This window comes from Macaca mulatta, chromosome 4 (assembly GCF_049350105.2).
Source record: "Macaca mulatta isolate MMU2019108-1 chromosome 4, T2T-MMU8v2.0, whole genome shotgun sequence".
Lineage (NCBI taxonomy): Eukaryota > Metazoa > Chordata > Mammalia > Primates > Cercopithecidae > Macaca > Macaca mulatta.
This window is the reverse complement of record NC_133409.1, coordinates 27,694,849-27,716,301: the sequence shown is the minus strand read 5'-3', so window position 1 is coordinate 27,716,301 and position 21,453 is coordinate 27,694,849. Positions and strand designations below refer to the sequence as shown.

Genomic DNA, 21,453 nt, shown 5'->3' with positions numbered 1-21,453 from the left:
TCCCCTACACTGTCCGTAGGAAGATTTCTCCCTAAAGGTGAAATTCTCACTACTTTCAAAAACAAACCATGTTTAAATGTTCTCTCCAGCGGTTAAAATGGGATTGAAATTCCTGATTTCTTCATGATGCCTAAAAAACTTTCTTAATCTGAGTAATATGACAATGAGATAATATGGCAGAGGAAAAGGGGTCACAAAAGACAATATTGAGAGTCCTGCTTTCTCAGTGGGGCTTGCTTTAACCACCTTGTTTAAAATTGCATCTCCTCCCTCCAGCTTCTGATTCCTCTTACTTTCTCTTAGCACTTACTAGCTTTGAAAATGTATTCTCACTTACTTACGATTGCAGTTGTTGCTTATTGTATGTCTCCCTTCACTAGAAGGTAAGTTCCACAAAGCAGAGCTTTCGTTTGTGTAGGTTGTTTCATTGATGTATTCATAGGACCAAAAGCCATACCTGATGCTTATTCAGCAGGCACTCAATGAATAAAGTAATTGTCTTTCCACTTTTCTTTTTAACATGAAACTTTTTCTTTTTGCATATGATGTTAATATATGCTTGTTGTTGGGAAAAGGACAATTCCGAAAGACATAAAGAAAGAAAAAGAGATTGCCATCCTGCTATCCAGTAACAGTGCTGTTGTAATTCTGGTGCATATCCTCCCAGAATTTTTTCAGCGGCACATACACAAGAATATCACAACATAGTTTACACACCATTTAGCTTGAAGCTAGATGATATTTACTTGATCTCATTTTATTATACGTTAAAAATGCAGTATTTCTTAAATCAACATAATTCAAAATTTCTAATGATGGTTTTGAAAAAATAAAATTTTCTTGAATGTTAACATTACAGAGTATATACCAACAGTGCAAAATATGCACAGCCAAAAAGCAAGGAACATGTCTGAGTACTGAAATTATTTATAAATTTTTCTTTAATTGGATAAATAAAATGGGTATAAAATAGATAGGTATAATGCTTTTTTAAATGCACCCAAAGTGTGCATTTTTTAAATGCACCCACAGTTTCAGTAGTGTCTTTTTCTTCTATTTCATCAATTTAAAGAAAAATTCTTAGGATGTCTCTTAGTCCCTATTTAAATGAATATAATACTCATTTTTTTCCGACTAAAAAAGAAGAAAAATGATTAAGCCTTTTCAATCTCTGATTTGTTTTCTAAGTTCTCTTCAGTACTTTACAGAAGAAATCATTATAATGTTGCAGCAAGCAAAAAATTCAATAAAAATTACAGTAACAAAAATTAAGAGTAGTTTTGAGAATTTTTCTGGGTCATAGAGGAAAACAAATCCCAATCAAAGGGCAAATAACTTTAGAAAGAAAAATCATCTCATGGAAATATTTTTTCATCAAATTATGCATGTTTATATTAACCTGCAATTAAGTTAATAAAAGTAACACTATTTAAATTGACACATTTAACTTTTATAAAAACTTTTTGTACAAAATTATGTTACAATAGTCCTTTAGTACTGTATAAGTTAAATAGAAAAATGGGGCCGTGAAAATATCTAAAATATTTTAAAACATAAATTTTCAAAACTTTAAAACCACTATGCATATATCAATTTTAAAATACATGCACAGAAAAACATTTTAAGGGAAATATACTGAAATCATAATAGTTAATCCCTTTGTGTATGGTATTATAAATGATTTCTATTTTCTTCTTTGAATTTTACTGTTTTCCAAATTTTCTATAATGAAGATTTTTATAATATGAAAAAGGCATACACATGTGTTAAGCATGCGTTGTTTTAAAGCACTTTAATGAGAATTTGTTCATGTGATTCTATACCAGGGGTTAGTCACTACTATCTTCATTTAAAGGGTGAGGAAACTGAGGATGATAGAAATAAAATAGTTTGACTAAACCTAGCTAGCAAGTAACAGAGACAAGATTGGAACCTATTTCATCTGACAGCTCATTATTTTTTCCTTCAATTACACCTCAGCAAACATTTATTGAGCACAGTCTCAGTCTTCATTCAATCAATTATTGTTAAGCATCTACTATATCCTCCGCTCAGTGCAAGACTCTGGGAAAACAGTGGCAAATAAAACTAAACATTGTGATAGAAACAGTGGGGACACACGACGATGCTTAATATGTGGTTCCCACCCTGAAAGGGTTGTGAACTCATTGTACAGATGGAATATGTGCATATTAAAGGAAAAGAAAAAATAGCAGTAAATATATGATATATTCAAATAAGTGTTATAAATAAAAATACTGTAGAAATGTAAAAGATAAATGGTTATTGAAATTTGAGGTGATTAAGGAATACTTCACAAAGGCTGTAGAACACATACAGAGCCTTAAAATTGGGAGGAATCCACACAGGTAGAAAGGGAATGAAAGGCTTACTAAGCGAGAGAAGTTATCTGTAAGCTAAAAGAGGGGAGTGTAAAAAGCAAGTCCCAAATAAGAGAAAAGGAAATATTTCACTGTCATGGAGTGTTATGCCCACATGGAGTTGGAAAAATGAGTTGGAGCATAGTCATAACACAGTTGCAAAGAAAATGAATACCATGAACCATATGTGAACATATCCTGTAAGCACCAGGGAATCATGAAAACTTCTAACTCACGTAGTAAAGGTATGTATGAGATGCATTTCTGGACAGGCGCGGTGGCTCATGCTTGTAATCCCAGCACTTTGGGATGCCAAGGCAGGAGGATAATGAGGTCAGGAGATCGAGACCATCCTGGCCAACATGGTTGAAACCCCATCTCTACTAAAAATACAAAAAAATTAGTTGGATGTGGTGGCACGTGCCTGTAATCTCAGCTACTTGGGAGGATGAGACAGGAGAATCACTTGAACCAGGGAGTTGGAGGTTGCAGTGAGTCAAAATTGCGCCACTGCACTCCAGTGTGGCCACAGAGCGAGACTCTGTCTCAAAAAAAAAAAAAAAAAAAAAAAAAAAAACGCACTTTCTGAAGATAGAGACTGATGTGAAGGAGAACCATCGAAGCATATTAAAAGGTGAAGTTTTTAAATCAAATCTACCATAATAGGAGTAATAAGCTGATTCCAAAAATTTATATGAAAATGCAACAGACCGAGAATAGCTTCTTATTTCAAAAAGAAAGGGAAAGGTAAAGAGCTTACACTATCAGACTTGATGGCTCACAAAGTCTTACTTATTAATTCTGTGTGGTATTCCTCAAGGGTAGACAAATAGAATAAAAAATAAAATAGACACTCTAGAAATAGATTAATACACTCATCGTCCATTGATTTCTGAAAATGGCTTTGAGTATTAATGTGGTCATTGAACCATGATGATCTTGGAGGACTCACAAAAGCACCACAAAATTAGATATTGGTGGAGAAATTTTTGATCATGGAAACAACAGATCTTGTTTCCAATAATTTGTGACAAAAATTCTAAGGATTATTAAATAGATGGCTTTCAGCTATAGTGTTTTTCTGGTAGATTTTATTTTTAGAAAGAGTCTCCCTCTGTTTCCCAGACTGGAGTACAGTGACATGATCACAACTCACTGCAGCCTCAATCGTCTGAGCTAAAAGCAGTGTCCTGTCTGCCTGTCGAATAGTTAGAACTACAGGTGGGCAGCACCACTCTTGCCTAATTTTTAAACTCTTTGTAGAGTTGAAGGTTGGTCTTAAACTTCTGGCCTCGAGTGATCTTCCCTCCTTGGCCTCCAAAAGTATTGGGATTTCAAGCACGAGCCTCCCTACCTGATTCAACGATCAACACTTTGCTATATTTAATCTCTCTAAACATACATACACACACACACACACACACACACACACACACACACACACAGTTTTTATTTCAGCAACTGAAAGCAAGCTCCCAATAACATGACATTGCATATCTAAATACCTTAGCATATATCTAAGTATTTAAGAATTGGTATTCTATGTATATCCATAATACCATTATATTTCCACAACATTATTTTTTTCATGTTCCAATTCCTCTAAGATAATTCACCTTTTCCCCTGGAGTTTAGCCTTTGAAATTCTTTTGGGAACTATGGTTTTTTGACGCCTGAAAAGATCTATTTTTATCCTCATTCTTACAAATATACTATTTTAGGATGAAAGCATCTAACAATATTATTCCACATTATTCTATTTTTGCTGTTAAGAAGTTTGCTAATTGTGATGGCTAATTTTATATGACAACTTGACTGGGCTACAAAGTGCTCAGATACTTGGTTAACCATTTCTCGGGGTGTGTCTGTGAGGGAGTTTCCAGATAAAATTAACATCTGAATCACTGGACTGCATAAAACACATTGTCCTTCTCAATATGGGTGGGCCACATCCCATGCATTGAAGTCCTGAATGGAATAAAAAGATAGAGAGAAGGAGAATTTGCTTTCTCTGCCTGACTTTCTTCAAGCTGTCTTCAGCCTTCAATCTTTTGCCTTAAACTCAGACTTCGACTGGAATTGACAACAGTGGGTCTCCCGGTTTTCAGACTTGAACACAAACTGGAATCATATCATTAGATCTTCTGAGTCTCCAGCTTGCCAAAGTCTTAGGACTTCTCAGCCTTCATAACTGCATGAACCAATTTCTCTCCCTCTCTCTCTCTCTCTAAATATATATATATATATATATACACACACACACATACATATACATATATAGTGTTTTTTATATAGAGAGAGCATTTTTGCCATTCTTACATAGAGCGTTTACAAATATATACGTATATATACACATAATATGTAAAAACAGCAAAACGTTCTACATAAGAATGGCAACTGCATCAAAAGTGTATTAGATTCTTCAGAGAATTGCATCATAAGTGTATATAGTTCACTATTCTCTCTTCAGCTGTGCCTAATCAGTCGCATAATCCACACAGTTTTTATTTCCAATTATCATATTTTTATTTCTAGGCAATCTACTTTGCTCTTTTTCAAGTTTAGTTCATTATATTATGGTATCTTATTACTTATTTTTCAAGTCTAGTACAGTATCTTATTACTTATTTTTCAAGTCTAGTTCATTGTATTACAGTATCTTATTAGTCATTTATACTTACATATTTTTTCCTCAGTAAAAATAATAAAGAAATATTTTAATAATTGAAATAAAAACAATAGTCTTATCACACAAGAGCAGCTATTTGCTTCCAGTCTTTTTTCTGTGGGATTTTAAATAGTTTCCAAAATACTGTACTGTTTCCTGCTGTGTTTGCTTAACATATAACATAAGCATTTTCCCATTAAAATTCTGTAAGTTTAAAAGAAATAAAAAATTAAAAAATCCTCAATTATTCTTTCAAATATATTAAGGCTATAAAATTTTTCACAAATAGTAATAACAATATCATATACAATGTGTGTTCAGTACATAGACAATATGAATGTGTACATTATACACAATGCATTAAAATGTTATATTATCTTTTACTTAAAGCGCATTTCACCAAACAGTAGAGCTGATACAATGAAGCTTGTTTCATCAGAGAAGTCAATTGAATCTTTCTGTAGCACATTATTGCACGATTATGGCTTTAAACAAAAGTTGCAAGTCACAAGTTCTTACATTTTTGGGTCACATTGTAGAATGTGTTCCAAATGAAAAATGGAGAAGAAAGTACATGACATCACGCTTCATGTTATGGCATATAAATATTAACTATTTTAACATATAACTGTATGATGAATGATACAGTTAAGACCTATACTACATCATATATAGTTATTATTATAAAAAGTTATACATTATGAAACAGTACTAAAAACAAAATATATTCTTCTCAAATAGTGAAAAAAATTATCTACGAAAAATTCCAATATCTAAACTCTTTATTCTCTGATCCTATTGTTTACTGTGTTTTTGTTGAATCTTTCTCATGGAGACTTATTTCTTTGGTTGCTTTGTGATTTGGGGTTCTGAGATTTTATATATATATGTGTGTGTGTGTGTGTGTGTGTGTGTGTGTGTGTGTGTGTGTGTATTTTTTTTTTTTTTTTTGAGACAGAGTCTCGCTGTCTCCCAGGCTGGAGTGCAGTGGCGCGATCTCGGCTCAATGCAAGCTCCGCCTCCCGGGTTCACGCCATTCTCCTGTCTCAGCCTCCCAAGTCGCTGGGACTATAGGCACCTGCCACCACACCCAGCTAATTTTTTTTTTTTTTTTTTTTTTTGTATTTTTAGTAGAGACGGGGTTTCACCATGTTAGCCAGGATGGTCTCGATCTCCTGACCTCATGATCCGCCCGCCTTGGCCTCCCAAAGTGCTGGGATTACAGGCGTGATCCACCGAGCCTGGCCCTGAGATCATATTTTTAAAAACATTTTCCTTAAGGCCGGGTGCAGTGGCTCATGCCTGTAATTCCAGCACTTTGGGAGGCCAAGGTGGGCAGATCCCCTGAGGTCAGGAGTTCAAGACCAACAAGGTGAAAACTTGTCTCTACTAAAAATATAAGAATTAGCTTGGTGTGGTGTTGTGTGCCTGTATGCCAGACACTAAGGAGCGTGAGGCAGGAGAATCACTTGAACCCAGGAGGTGGAGGTTGCAGTGAGCTGAGGTCACACCACTGCACTCCAGCCTAGGCAACAGAGTGAGACTCCATCTCAAAAAAAAAAAAAAATTAGCCTTATATTCTCAGCATGACTTTTGTTCAAATTACACAGACTACACAGTTGCAAATTTGCACACTTAATGTGAGGTTTCGTTTTTGTTCATAAGTTATTAAGAGAGCCTTTCCCCCATTTCCATCCAAGTCAAAGTCAAGACTGGCAAGTCTCCTTACTGTCTTCCTAGGAGGTTAGGGTTTTATCATATTACCCTTTTACTGAGCGTGTCACTCTTAGAAATCCAAGCCTTACTCTGGTTACCTAATGTAACTAATAGTAACTCTTGTTACTATTACTCCCACAGCACCTGGTTGTTCATACTATTCCTGGTTACAACCCCAATGTGCTCCTGCATGCCCGGCAATGTTCTTCTCCTTGGGTGGTGAGTATATGTGACCAGTAAACTGCTGTGGATCTCATCTGTCCAGTGTTGGGTGTTGGGTGTCTAGGCATCTGTGACTCTCCAAGGCAGGAATCTTTCCTTCACCAATAGGGTGAATAGAAAGCAACAAAATCCACGGGTGTTATGAACCATATGACATGCCCAACCATTTCAGAAGACACCTAGTCAGTTACAATTAACTGTTCCTTGGTTATTTGGTTCTGAGTTATTTGGCAAGGCTACCCCAGACAGAACTGCTAACTGCTGATGGGCTTGAGCTATGGCCTATGTGCCACTGTTATGCCATCTCTTTTAACTCTGCAATGCTCTTGTCCCCAAGAAGAAAATGGTTGTTAACTATACCCTGGTGTGACATGCTGTCAGGTTCAGCCTGTGTTTGGCAGGTGATCCCTGAAGCTTCAGCCTGTAAATGCAATGAGAAAACATTGCCTTAACCAGTCAGTACTTCAGTCCTGCTTACCAGAGCTCAGGCTAGAGCTCTCTGATCACCATGTCTAGCTGGTGACTGTCACTGACTGCTTGGAGCAGCAATACGGACATTGCTTGTAACAGTGCACCTATGGAACGGGCACAGAGGCAGCCCTGTGTGATGTTTGTGGGAATGAAGGTGACCACCCCATGGAGAGCTAAGCATGGTATCCTGGTTGCCATTATTGTTCATGCAAAGGTAGTGACCTTTCTGGTCTCCTCTGCTGCTGCTTCCTGAGCTGCTGTTGCTTGCGCTCTCATGACTCCGAAGGGCATTGAGGTGCAGATCCATGGTGGCCTGTGGCACAGGTGCTAACGAAAAAAGAAAAGAGTGGGGAGAGGAAGGAGCGTTTGGTACTCAAATGATCTCCCAATGCAAAACCCACAGCCAGTACGCCTGGGCTCAGCACTGCTGCCTACCAGCACACCAAACGGCCAATCTTGCAATCATGGGCTTGCTGGCCCTATCCAAGCCATAGACTAATGACTTTACTGGATATGGACCTCAACCCTAGAGACACTGACTCGTACTCCCCAGAGGAAGAGGCAACTACTTCTGAGAAAGGCCACTAAGCTCCCTAATGTTTTCCCATAAGTACCCAGAAAGTCTGCACCACAGGTGACTGTACAGAAAGCTCCAATTTCACCTAGATACAAACTCAAAATATGCTCAAGGAATTTGTGCAGAGAAAGAAACAAAGAAAGAAAGAAAGAGGGAAAAATTCCACAAGACAGAAAAGGTAGGGCAGTGGCAGCAGGAGATAATTTTGATCTATTGAGTCTGGGTTAAAAACCTAGCTTTCTTTCCCTGTACCACTCTGCTTACTATGTCTCTGTTGCAATAAAGATCCTAATCCTTGAGGTTATAGAGAAATACCTATGTTACCTTTATGGCACTGTGGTACCCCATGGCACCATTAATTCAAACTCAACTTAAGCCCAGGCTCTTTAAACCACATAAATCAACCATTATAAGGCTGTGGGGGAAACCCCCAACCTTGATGATACTAATTTGAAGCTCTCTGACAGAAAAGGCTTATAAATATCACCATGGTAAAGAGGATCCCTCACCACCACCCCACCAGCACCAAATATGTCCAGTGACCACCACCACTTAAAAAAAAAAAAAAAAAAAGAAAAGAAAGAAAGAAAAGAAATTTTAAAAAGCAAAGAAAAAAAAATCCTGGATATGGAGGGAAACCAACAACAACAACAACAACAACAACAAAAAACCCTAAAACAAAGATCTGCAATTTGACCCAATTGGGAATTCAAAATATATTAAAAGCATTTATATAGCCAAGATAAAGGGGCACTGATTGGCTTTTGTGCCTCTAGAGTATAGATTCTTAATTAACTTTAATACCTGCTGAAATCCAGCAATTGGCAAACCTTCATGGCTTTAACTGGCACTAGGGCTCAGATTACAGTTATGACTAGGGATCACACTAAATTTAAACATGGTATCCCTCATAATATTAGAGGAGTTATGGAATATAGGATAGAGGACAAAGAGATATGGCTCATCTTAACCATCATAATTACTGTCTTGCCTAAATTTCCCATCACGGTCATAGCAATCATTGCCCTAAAATATCCCATAATGGACATGGATGCTCTGACCCAATTAAAAATAAATGGAAATTAGATTAAATCTTGACACTTATAAATTGGCTTGACAAAATGGGAACTCATGACTCCTCTGCCTCCACCCCAAATTAAAATAATTATTAACATGGCTCAAAGTAATTTAAAACAGGGATTTTGAGGATTAAAATTTGTTATATGACAGTTATAGAGTGCAGGGATGATTATCCCCACTACTTCTTCATTTAACAACCCAATCTGGCCTATTTAGCCTATTCTTAAACCTGGAACAAATAAATAGTGCAGCACACTAGACTGCTACAACCTTAATGCCATGGTCCCATACAATTCAGGCCCTTATTCCCAACAAAATGAGTATTGAAACTTCTGACTCCATCCGTTCAGCAACTGATAGATATTTTGCTACTACGAATTAGGCTAATATGATCCATTGGGTGCCAATGTCAACAGCTTAGCAGTCAGTTTGCTTTTACCTCCCACAAGACACAATGTATTTTTACTAGGCTACTCAAGGGCTACCTCAGCAGTCTTGCCACTGCACACAGCCTTTGCAGGCAAGATCTTAATGACATCCACCTTTCTCCAAGAGCACAGGTATATTACATTGATGATATCCTTTTCCAGGAAGATTTGTTTGGCATATTCATTGAGAACATACAAATATTCACAAAGGAACTCACACAAAAAGGGTGGATCATTATCTCTCACATAGTGCAAAGTCCTGTGACTTCTGTTAAATTCTTGAAAGTTATTTGGTAAACCAAAAGCTGCTCCATCCCTGATACTGTCAAAAAAACAGGTATTAACCCTCTCAGTACCCACAAGGTTAACACAAGTCTAACATCTTTTAGTCTCTTTTGGGTTCTGGAGACAACATATTCTTTTGCAAATTTTCCTTAATCTCACTAATGCTATTACTTACAGACTGCCCATCTTAAAGGGGAACCTCCTCAACAAAAGACTATAGAAGCTCTCCAAAATGAAATCAACAGGCACTCCAGTTAGTGTCCTCAGAGACTTCTGCAACCTCATCTCATGACTCCTGGAGTCTCTGGGCCACCTGTGATGGTCATAAGTTGCTCATGGGCTTTCGATGCCAGAAACTGCGTTTCCTGGCCTTGCACTATACACCATTACAGTGGCAATTACTGGCCACACTGGGCTTTTCCAGAAATAGAGGGTCTCACAGACTTTGAGGCTGTGACCCTCTGTACCCAGCTTCTGTAATGCCTTGTAATACATTGGAGCAGCACCCCCATGAATTTGGTGTGGCTATGAGACCTCTTTGCAACAGGATGGAGTCAAGCTTGGGCCTTCTGGCATATTCTATCTGTAGAAGGTGGTGGCCTCCTGTACCATCAGTCCTTTGCCAAAAACCATGGTGCTAGGGGAAGTCATCCCTTTCCTACAGTCTTTGGCTACCTGGAGAGACCCCTGGGATCAACTGAATGAACAGCAATAGAAGGCCACACACTTTACCAATGATGTTGCCACAATTATACATGATAGAGCTCAGTGGAGACTTATTGCTTTTAATTCCTTAACCAAGATGTCCCTGATAAAGAACAGAACCCAAGGGTCAGCACAATGGGCACACTCCAGGCATTCATCTTGGCAATGGATGCCCTGGTCATTTGGCCTCATACATATATTTTTACAACTCTTAGGCCATTGCCTAAGAGCTGCACTTTAAAGAACTCTTTGAATCTCTTGTTTCACAGATACCCAAATATAAATATGTAAACCAAAATAACAGGTTTCTCTACATATCCTAAGGCCATAATACAAGGCCTCAACAGGACATTCCTAATCTCATTTGGAGTTCGAGACACTAGATTGTTACCAAGGCACTCATCTTATGTCTCAGAATACACAGTGGAATCTTGAAGAAGGCTTTCCATTCAAATGCAGCCTCCCCAGAGGCCTCAGGTAGTCAGCCCCAGGCAGCTAGTTTAATTGATAAGCCTAATGGGTTTTCAAAGAACTATTTAAGTCACAAGGAGACAAATGTCCCTCTACTTACTTGATGTCACCATTGCCACAAGCATTGATTAGCCTCAATTCACACCCACCTGGGAACACCCACTCTCTATATCAATGTCACACAGGTCTCTCAAATGTCTTTACTGGTTATATATGGAGACATACCTAAAGTTCATGTTTTTGGCAACCACCTCAAGATGTGCCCCTCTCCCCTTGGTCAGGTGCCTACTTTGCTTCCTAGGAAGGCACTTCTCCTAATCTCTAAAAGTCTCAGTTATCATCAAGATTTAAACTGATGTCAAAGCATCAAGTGATCCATTGTAGCATAAAGCCAAAAATTAAGGCTTGATATCTAATAAAATAGGTCTCTAATGGCCTAACTACAAGTTCTCCTCCCCACTCTATTCCCACTGATCAGGTACCCCAGACAAACCACCATCCTTACCAAGAGGACCAGGCACAGTTTCTGTTTATCCATGAGTAGCAGGTTTTGTTCCCTGTTTGTCTGCCAAATCAAACAAGTGAATCACATCATTCCACAACAACTGGGAACACCCTACCCTCTTAATTCTCCAAAGCCTACTTCCTACAGCCCTGGTTGTTCACTCTGCTCTTGAGTGCAACTCCTCTGTGGCCCAGCAAGGTGTTCTGTGTCCTCCTCCCCCAGGCCATCAGTAGACGTGACTAATAACCTGCTGTTGATCTTATCTCTTCTGAGTCAGGTGGTGTTTAGCGCTCCTTCACCAACAGGGTAAATAGGAGGTGACTAAGACACACTACCACTAATAACATGTTGCTCTCTTTCATGAAAGGGAGCCTAAAGTGTAGAGAAAAGGCATCAGGTTCACACATATCCTGTGTCCATGCTGACCGTCACTGAGCTGCAATGTGTCCAGTTACATCAGTGTGCACAGGGATCCACTGCTATTGTGTCAGGTATAACTATTACCTCAGGTAGAGATATGTGCATCTGCATCCTCTTTGTTCCATCTCTGGACTTTAAGGTTGATGGTCTACTTAAACTATTCTATGCCCTCCATGAAGTCCATGAAATCACTTTAGAGGCTCACTCCTCTGAGGGCCTGGGAACCCTGTCAGGTGGCAATCAGGCCCATCTGCCTGGGCACTTCTCTTGACCATTGCTTGTCTACCTTTCCAGGGTCAGAGAATATACAGAGAAAGATTTATGATGCCCAAAGTTTCCCTGGGAAGTGAGGCATAGTCATCTCTACACTTGGATTTTCATTAAAATTCTTAATGTTCAATCTCCCTTCTGTTCAACCTAGTGAGCTGGAGTCCTGGCCACCTTCACAGAGACTTGAATAATGACTAGGGTCTCATTACATCCTGAATTCTTCTCCACTAGCCAGTCAATGACTCATTTCCCTTCCCAGAAACATGAAAACTTTTACATCACCATATAGTCATTCCCACTCTATGGTTTGTTCTCAGTTCTTCAGTTTCAGATAGCTCAAAAAATCTTTGCTTTCAAAAAGTCAGGCTATTGTCATACATATGCTGATTTTCAAGACCATGGCTCTTTGTTTGGATTTTAAAAAATAGAAACTTAAGTGATCACTTGTTCTAGATTAAGTGCATCACCCCTCAGTGAACAGCCTTTACAGACTATTAAAGGAAGTATAAAGGAGAAAAGAAATATCAGTTGATAATTTAAAAATGTTACCAATCATACACAGGTGGAACAGCTACTCTTTTTTTTTTTTATTTTTTTTTTATTTTTTAAATTTATTTATTATTATTATACTTTAAGTTATAGGGTACATGTGCATAACGTGCAGGTTTGTTACATATGTATACTTGTGCCATGTTGGTGTGCTGTACCCATCAACTCGTCAGCACCCATCAACTCGTCATTTACATCAGGTATAACTCCCAATGCAATCCCTCCCCCCTCCCCCCTCCCCATGATAGGCCCCGGTGTGTGATGTTCCCCTTCCCGAGTCCAAGTGATCTCATTGCTCAGTTCCCACCTATGAGTGAGAACATGCGGTGTTTGGTTTTCTGTTCTTGTGATAGTTTGCTAAGAATGATGGTTTCCAGCTGCATCCATGTCCCTACAAAGGACACAAACTCATCCTTTTTGATGGCTGCATAGTATTCCATGGTGTATATGTGCCACATTTTCTTAATCCAATCTGTCACTGATGGACATTTGGGTTGATTCCAAGTCTTTGCTATTGTGAATAGTGCCGCAATAAACATACATGTGCATGTGTCTTTATAGCAGCATAATTTATAATCCTTTGGGTATATACCCAGTAATGGGATGGTTGGGTCATATGGTACATCTAGTTCTAGATCCTTGAGGAATCGCCATACTGTTTTCCATAATGGTTGAACTAGTTTACAATCCCACCAACAGTGTAAAAGTGTTCCTATTTCTCCACATCCTCTCCAGCACCTGTTGTTTCCTGACTTTTTAATGATCGCCATTCTAACTGGTGTGAGATGGTATCTTATTGTGGTTTTGATTTGCATTTCTCTGATGGCCAGTGATGATGAGCATTTTTTCATGTGTCTGTTGGCTGTATGAATGTCTTCTTTTGAGAAATGTCTGTTCATATCCTTTGCCCACTTTTTGATGGGGTTGTTCGTTTTTTTCTTGTAAATTTGTTGTGAAAATGGCCATACTGCCCAAGGTAATTTATAGATTCAATGCCATCCCCATCAAGCTACCAATGAGTTTCTTCACAGAATTGGAAAAAACTGCTTTAAAGTTCATATGGAACCAAAAAAGAGCCCGCATCTCCAAGACAATCCTAAGTCAAAAGAACAAAGCTGGAGGCATCACGCTACCTGACTTCAAACTATACTACAAGGCTACAGTAACCAAAATAGCATGGTACTGGTACCAAAACAGAGATATAGACCAATGGAACAGAACAGAGTCCTCAGAAATAATACCACACATCTACAGCCATCTGATCTTTGACAAACCTGAGAGAAACAAGAAATGGGGAAAGGATTCCCTATTTAATAAATGGTGCTGGGAAAATTGGCTAGCCATAAGTAGAAAGCTGAAACTGGATCCTTTCCTTACTCCTTATATGAAAATTAATTCAAGATGGATTAGAGACTTAAATGTTAGACCTAATACCATAAAAATCCTAGAGGAAAACCTAGGTAGTACCATTCAGGACATAGGCATGGGAAAAGACTTCATGTCTAAAACACCAAAAGCAACGGCAACAAAAGCCAAAATTGACAAATGGGATCTCATTAAACTAAAGAGCTTCTGCACAGCAAAAGAAACTACTATCAGAGTGAACAGGCAACCTACAGAATGGGAGAAAATTTTTGCAATCTACTCATCTGACAAAGGGCTAATATCCAGAACCTACAAGGAACAGCTACTCTTAATTGGGCCCTTAGCTAGGTAGTGGGTTTTTATTATTATATATATTGTACATGGCTTTATATATAATATTTTATTTAATCTTATCCACAGGTGTCAGAGATAGAGGGAGAGAAGAGAGACGAGAGAGAGATTCCCTATAATTCAAAAAACCAACTGAAATAGAGTCTTTTAGATTTTAAGAAATTTGCCCTAAGATAGCATTTAAGCCCTGTCACATAGGATTCCAAAATATGGATTTTTAAAAATTTCACTATATTGCCTTTCTCTAGACTCATAGGCCCTTATAAATTTAGAAGAGATACGACTAAAATAACTTTATAAAGTCATAAAGAAGTCACCTAAAAGTCACCTAGTCCAGCCATCTAAAATATGCCTGAATCGTTTCAACAAGAATATTTTTCTTCTTTGAACCACATATTCACCCTAGTGTTTCACCAAACCCAAAATATTTTTTCAGTAATTGATCTGATATGAAAACTTTAATTCATTTCTGAATCTTAAAAAAGATCATACAATTGAATAATGTGCATAATTTTGAAAAAAATTTTTTTGTTCTCTATACCTATTATTGTGTAATACATATACAATATAATCATATATATAATATATGATATATGTAATCCATGAACACACACACATTTAGATGTAATAAAATTCTTCCACAGAATAAAATAGAAACAAATACTTCTCTCATTGGTGGTATAACCCTATCTAATATAATTTAAATATTTTGTTGTTTTTAAAGTGTGTTAGTCTTGCCTCTTAGCTTATCTTTCATATCACAACAATTGGCAGAATTCATTAAAAATATTGAGGTCAATGTAAATTTTTGTTTAATAACCCTACATTTTTTAGTTTAATTTTAGATCTTTTAATGCACTTAATCTTTGTAGCTTTTTTGTTAAAATATGAAAATAAGTTTGCATTTCATGGAAGGGTATTTTCTGGTTACAAAGGAGAGAAGGCCCCAAAGAAGGCAACAAAGGAACCCTCCACTGTATTAGATTCCCTCAGGGCAATTGACAGCTGACTGCACTCTATTTACCAGTCCTTTTAGTTATTTCTGTACAGTAAGGCAAATCAATATGTGTCTTACTGTCAAATCCAGGACTTTCCCCTTGAAAGCTTTAATTAAGATTTGTGACCTTCTCCCAGCTATGCACACCTCGACCTGAATATCCTTTTAGCTCAGTAGCTGTTCAATGATCAGGCACTCTGCTCCATCCATCTGCTCTAACAGTGACCTCCTTCAAATTTTTTTTATGAGCTTTGGATATTTTCTTTTTATAGCTTTGCCAACATAATCATATTACATCCTGACACCAGGCAGTGTAAATTAATTCCCCTTTTTTCTTATGCACCACGCCACAAAGAACCAGATTTTTCACTTTAACACTTGATTAAATTGTGAAAAGGAGAAGAAAAAAAAATTGAGAAAATTTCATCTCACCTGTGTCAGCTTGGAGACTTAAAATGTGAATTTAAAGCAATACTAACTTCCAAGCTACGTACTCCACCCTAGAGTACTGAAGTTTCAGAAAACCTTGAAGCCTTGTGTTTTGGGGTCTGGTGGACCCTGAAATTAATTATACATCACAGGGTACAGAAGATAGAATGTTCTGATATTTTCAGAAGCCCCAGTTACAGCTGCGGAAATTTTAAAAAACAATGCAGATATGCATTGGTTCTTGTCTTGTTTTTATGCACTTGCATGTAAATGCAAATCCTTTATCCTCAGCAAATCCTCTATGGAACATGGAGAGAAAGCAGAGGTGCCTACCTTCTCTTAACTTGAATAGTCTTTATAATTTAAAATATTGTTAATTGCCAAGATTAAAATTCAAAAATTGTTTCCTAGTAACTTATAAATCAGAAGACTTTATGTAGTCTGAAACATAATGTTTCTTTGATGTATTTTTAATCTAAAATAAGGTAACCCAGATGAGGGATAGACCATGATGGCTGAAGAGAAACCTCTACCTATTGTCCCCCTGACAGAAACAACAATTTAATTTAACAACTATCTACACCTTTTTAAGAACCAAAAATCAGGTACTAGCTCAACCACAGTGGAGTAGAGCACCAGGCAGCCTTGTGGGGTCCCTAGTTCTAGGCCTTGGCTCTTGCATGGCATTTCTGGACCTGCCATGGGCCAGATGGGAGCCCACTGCCCTGAAGGGTGAATCCCAGGCCTGGAAGCGTTCACCACAAGCAGACTGAAGAGCTCTTAGGCAAGTAGTGAAAATAAGCAATGGTCTGGAAGTAGTCCCCATGGGGCTGTGGTGGTGGTGGCCACAGAGAGAGATTCCTCTGTCTGTGGAAAGGAGGGGAAGGTGGGAAAGACTTTGTCTCATGGTTTGAGTGCCAGCTTAGCTGCAGTAGACTAGAGAAACAGATAGATTCCTGAGGTTTTGACTCCAGTCCCTGGCTCCCATTTGACATCTCTGAATTCACTCAGTGTGCCAGGGAATTCACTGCCCTGAAGGAAGGACACAGGTCTGACTGGCTTTGCTACCTGCTGTTCATAGAGCCCTAGGGTCTTGAGCAAACATAGGCTATAGACAGGGGGTGGTTACAGCGGGCCTTGGGCAAGACCCAGTGCAATGCTGGCTTCAGATCTGACCCAGAGCAGTCCCAGCAGTGGTGGTCACAGGGGTGCTTGTATCACCCTACTTCCAGCTCCAGGCAACTCAGCACAGACAGGGAGACTCTGTTTGTTTGGGGGAAAGTAAAGCAAGAGAGCAAGAGTCTCTGCCTGGTCCAGAGTATTCTTCTGGATCTTATTGAACACCACAAACGTGGTACCTCTACAAGCCTACGAGAACCACAGTGTTACTGGGCTTAGGGTACCCTGTAATGCGGATATGCCTTAGATCACAATACCCAAATCCTTTCAAATACCTGAAAAGGCTTACCAAGAAGGACAAGTAAAAACCAGCCCAGACTGAGAAGACTACAGTAAATACCTAACTCTTCAAGGCCCCAACACCAATGAACATCCACAAGCATCAAAAACATTCGGAAAACATGGCCTCACCAAACGAACTAAATAAGGCACCAGGGACCAATCCTGGGGAAACAGAGATATGTGATCTTTCAGACAGAGAATTCAAAATAGCTGTTTTGGGGAAAGTTAAAAAGAAATAGATAAAAATAAAAAAAAATCAAGATAACACAGGGAAAGAATTCAGCATTCTATCAGATAAATGTAACAAAGAGATTGAAATAATTAAGAAGAATCAAGCAGAAATTCTGGAGGTGAAAAATAATATTGCCATATTGAAGAATTCATCAGAGTCTCTTAATAGCAGAATTGACAAAGCAGAGAAAGAATCAGTGACCTTGAAGACAGGTTATCTAAAAATACAGTCAGAGCAGACAAAAGAAAAAAGAATAAAAAGGAATAAAGCACTCATACAAGATCTAGAAAATACCCTCAAAAAGGCAAATGTAAGAGTTATTGGCCTTAAAGAGTAGCTAGAGAAAGATATAGGGGTAGATAATTTATTCAAAAAGATAATAATGGAAAATTTCTTAAACCTAGACAAAAATATCAATAGCTAAATACAGGAAGGTTATACAATACCAAGAATATTTAACTGAAAGAAGACTACCTTAAGGCATCTAATAATCAAACTCCCAACGGTCAAGGATAAAGAAAGAACCCTAAAAACAGCAGGAGAAAAGAAACAAATAACATATAATGGAGCTCCAATATGTCTGGCAGCAGAGTTTTCAGTGGAAAATTTAAGACTGGGAGAGAGTGGCATGACGTATTTAAAGTGCTAAAGGAAAAAAAAACCTTTTACCCCAGAATAGTATATTTGGCAAAAAAAAAAAAAAAAAAAAGTCCTTCAAGCACGAAGGAGAAATAAGGACATTCCCAGACAAACAAAAGCTGAAGGATTTCATCAACACCAGACTTGTCTTACAAGAAATACTGAAGGGAGTTCTTCAATCAGAGAGAAAAAAAAAAAAAAAAAGTGTTAATGAGCAAGAAGAAATCACCAGAAAAAATCATCTGAAAGTACAAAACTCACTGGTACTAAAAAGCACACAGAAAAATACAGCATACTATAACACTGAAATTGTGGTGTGTAAATTATTGCTATATTAAGTAGAAAGACTAAAAGGTGAACCAATCAAAAATAATAACTGAGACAACCTTTCAAGACATAGCATATTAAGATATAAATAGAAACATCAAAAGCTTAAAAAGCAGAGAGATGAAGTTAAAGTATGGAGTTTTTATTAGTTTTCTTTTTGCTTGTTTGTTTATGCAATTCATGTTAGGCTATCATCAGTTTAACATAATGGGTTATGAAATAGTATTTGCAATACTCATGGTAACCTGAAATCAAAAAACACAACAAATACACACACAAAAAAAGTAAGAAATTAAATTATGCCACCAGAGAAAATCATCTTCACTAAAGGGAAGACAGGAAAGAAGAAAAGACCACAAAACAACTAGAAAACAGTTAAATGGCAAGAGTAGTCCTTACTTATCAATAGTAATATTTAATGTAAATGGACTAAATTCTCCAATAAAAAGACACAGAGTGGCTGAATGGATTAAAAAAAAAAAGAAAAGGAAAGAAAGACCCAATGATCTGTTGCCTATAAGAATCACACTTCACCTATAAAGACACAAATAGACAGAAAATAAAGGATGGAGAAAGATATTCTATGCTAACGGAAGCCAAAAAAGAGCAGAAATAGCCATACTTATATCAAACAAAATGTACTTCAAGATAAAAACTATAGAAAGAGACAAAGGTCATTATATAATGATAAAGGGGTCTATTGAGCAAGAGGATATAACAGTTGTAAATATATATGTATCCAACACTAGAGCATCTAGATATATGAAGCAAATATTATTAGAGCTAAAGAGAGAGAGAGACTCCCAGCATAATAATAGCTGGAGACTTCTTCAACACCCCACTTGCAGCATTGGACAGATCTGCCAGACAGAAAATCAACAAAGAAACATTGGACTTAATCTGCATTAAGTCAGGTGAACCTGATAAATATTTACAGAACATTTTATCCAACAGCTGCAGAAGACACATTCTTCTCCTCAACAGCCTGCACATTCTCAAGAATAGACCATATGTTAGGCCACAGAACAAGTCTTAAAACATTTTAAAAACTGAAATAATATCAAGCATCTTCTCTGACTACCGTGGTATAAAACTAGAAATCAGGAGGAATTTTGGAACCTATACAAACACATGGAAGTTAAACAATATGCTCCCAAATGACCAGTAGATCAATGGAGAAAGTAAGAAGGAAATTGAAAAATGTCTTGAAACAAATGATAATGGAAACACAACGTACCAAAACTTATGGAATTCACGAAAGCAGTACTAAGAGGGAAGTTAATAGCAATAAGCACCTACATCAAAAAAGAATAAAATTTCAAGTAATCAACTTAATGATACATATTAAAGAACTAGAAAAGCAAGAGAAAACTGAACCCAAAATTAGTAGAAGAAAAGAAATAATAAACATCAGAGCAGAAGTAAATGGAATTGAAATGAAAAAACAACACAAAAGATCAATAAAATGAAAATTTGGTTTTTAGAAAAATAACTGAAATTGACAAATCTTTAGCTAGACTAAGAAAAAAAGAGAGAAGACCCAAATAAATAGAATTAGAGATAAAAAAGGAGACGTTACAACCAATACCACAGAAATTGAAAGGAACATTAGTGGCTACTGTAAGTAACTATATGGAATAAATTGGAAAATCTAGAAGAAATGGATAAATTTCTAGACATGCAATCTATCATACAGTGTATCAAGATTGAACCATGAAGAAATACAAAACTTGAACAGACCATAACAAGTAACAAGACCGAAGCCATAACAAAATGTCTCCCAGTAAAGTAAAGCCTGAGACCCAATGACTTCACTGCTAAATTCTACCAAACATTTGAAGAAGAACTAATACCAGTCCTACTCAAAGTATTCCAAAAAACAGTAGAAAAGAATACAATTGAATTCATGGAGACAGAGAGCAGATGGATGGTTAGCAGAGGCTGGGAAGAGGATCGTGGGATAGTGGTAGGGTGGTGGTAAGGGATGGTTAATGGGTACAAAAAAATATAGAAAGATAAGACCTAGTATTTGATAGCACAACAGGATGACTACAGTCAATAATAATTTAATTTTATATTTTACACTAAAAGAGTGTAATCAGATTGTTTTTAACACAAAAGATAAACGTTTGAGGTGATGGATGCCCCATTTACCCTGATGTATGCCTGTAGCAAAGTATCTCATATTCTCCATAAATATATACAACTAGTATGTACTCACAAAAATTAAAAATAAAAAGTCAATAAAAACTCATTAATTAATTAAGTAATTTTAAAAAGCTAGTCCAGTTACAGCAGAAATTTTCCTTGAGTATTTCTTTTATTTCATAGGCAGTTGTCCAACTAAGGCCAAATAGAATGGGCATTTTGCTGCTGTGTTTATGCATGATGTAAACTCGTTTGAACCTAAGATTCTTCTCTTTCTTTTAATCCTTTTTTCAAACTTGCTTCAAAATTTATCTGGGAAATACAAATTGGGTCATTATTATTTCTATTGCTCATATACACTGTAGTAATTATAAATGCCAATAGAATTTTTAGTTGTTTTAAAACTGTAGCTTTTTGGTATTACTTGCGCTTTGGTGCAATCACCCCCTTTAATTCATGATGATCTCATTTCTTAAATTAGAGATAGTGATAGGATCCAGTTCCTAATTTTATCACTGTCTATGACTGGAGGCAAATAACTAACTCTTCATAACACATTTTCAATAACCTGTGAAGTTGAGCAGCTGGAAGAAAATTAATAAATGTGTTTTCTGAATTAAAAAAATACAGAAATGTTTCAATAGACTAATTTTTAAGATTGCAATTTTGCAATCTTAAAATTTTGCATAAGATACTCTTATACATTTTGCATAAGAGATTCACATGTAAATCTGACCCTGACCAAAGCATACCTTA

The 21,453-nt window shown here is 37.1% G+C and overlaps 1 protein-coding gene and 1 long non-coding RNA gene across 27 annotated transcripts in view; one reads left to right on the top strand and one right to left on the bottom strand.

The window, feature by feature from the left end:
* Positions 1–21,453, bottom strand: part of PKIB (cAMP-dependent protein kinase inhibitor beta) — a 246,094-nt gene that overhangs the window by 18,341 nt on the left and 206,300 nt on the right. For 8 of the 26 annotated variants that reach the window (XM_077998915.1, XM_077998925.1, XM_077998921.1 and 5 more), the window contains 2 exons: positions 7,681–7,785; positions 7,348–7,408 (listed from right to left, as the gene is read on the bottom strand). The exons of 10 other annotated variants lie outside the window; for them this stretch is intronic. In XM_077998915.1, coding sequence (XP_077855041.1) covers positions 7,348–7,408; positions 7,681–7,785 — 166 coding nt within the window. Of the gene's footprint in view, positions 1–7,347; positions 7,409–7,680; positions 7,786–11,509; positions 11,565–21,453 lie in introns of those variants that run through there. 8 more of the 26 variants (XM_077998928.1, XM_077998926.1, XM_077998912.1 and 5 more) reach the window with 2 other exon arrangements.
* LOC144340272 (uncharacterized) overlaps positions 1–21,453 on the top strand; it is a 70,214-nt gene that overhangs the window by 43,972 nt on the left and 4,789 nt on the right. Inside the window, exon 3 of the long non-coding RNA XR_013416177.1 lies at positions 6,907–6,984. This is a non-coding gene — a long non-coding RNA (uncharacterized LOC144340272). The remainder of the gene's footprint in view (positions 1–6,906; positions 6,985–21,453) is intronic.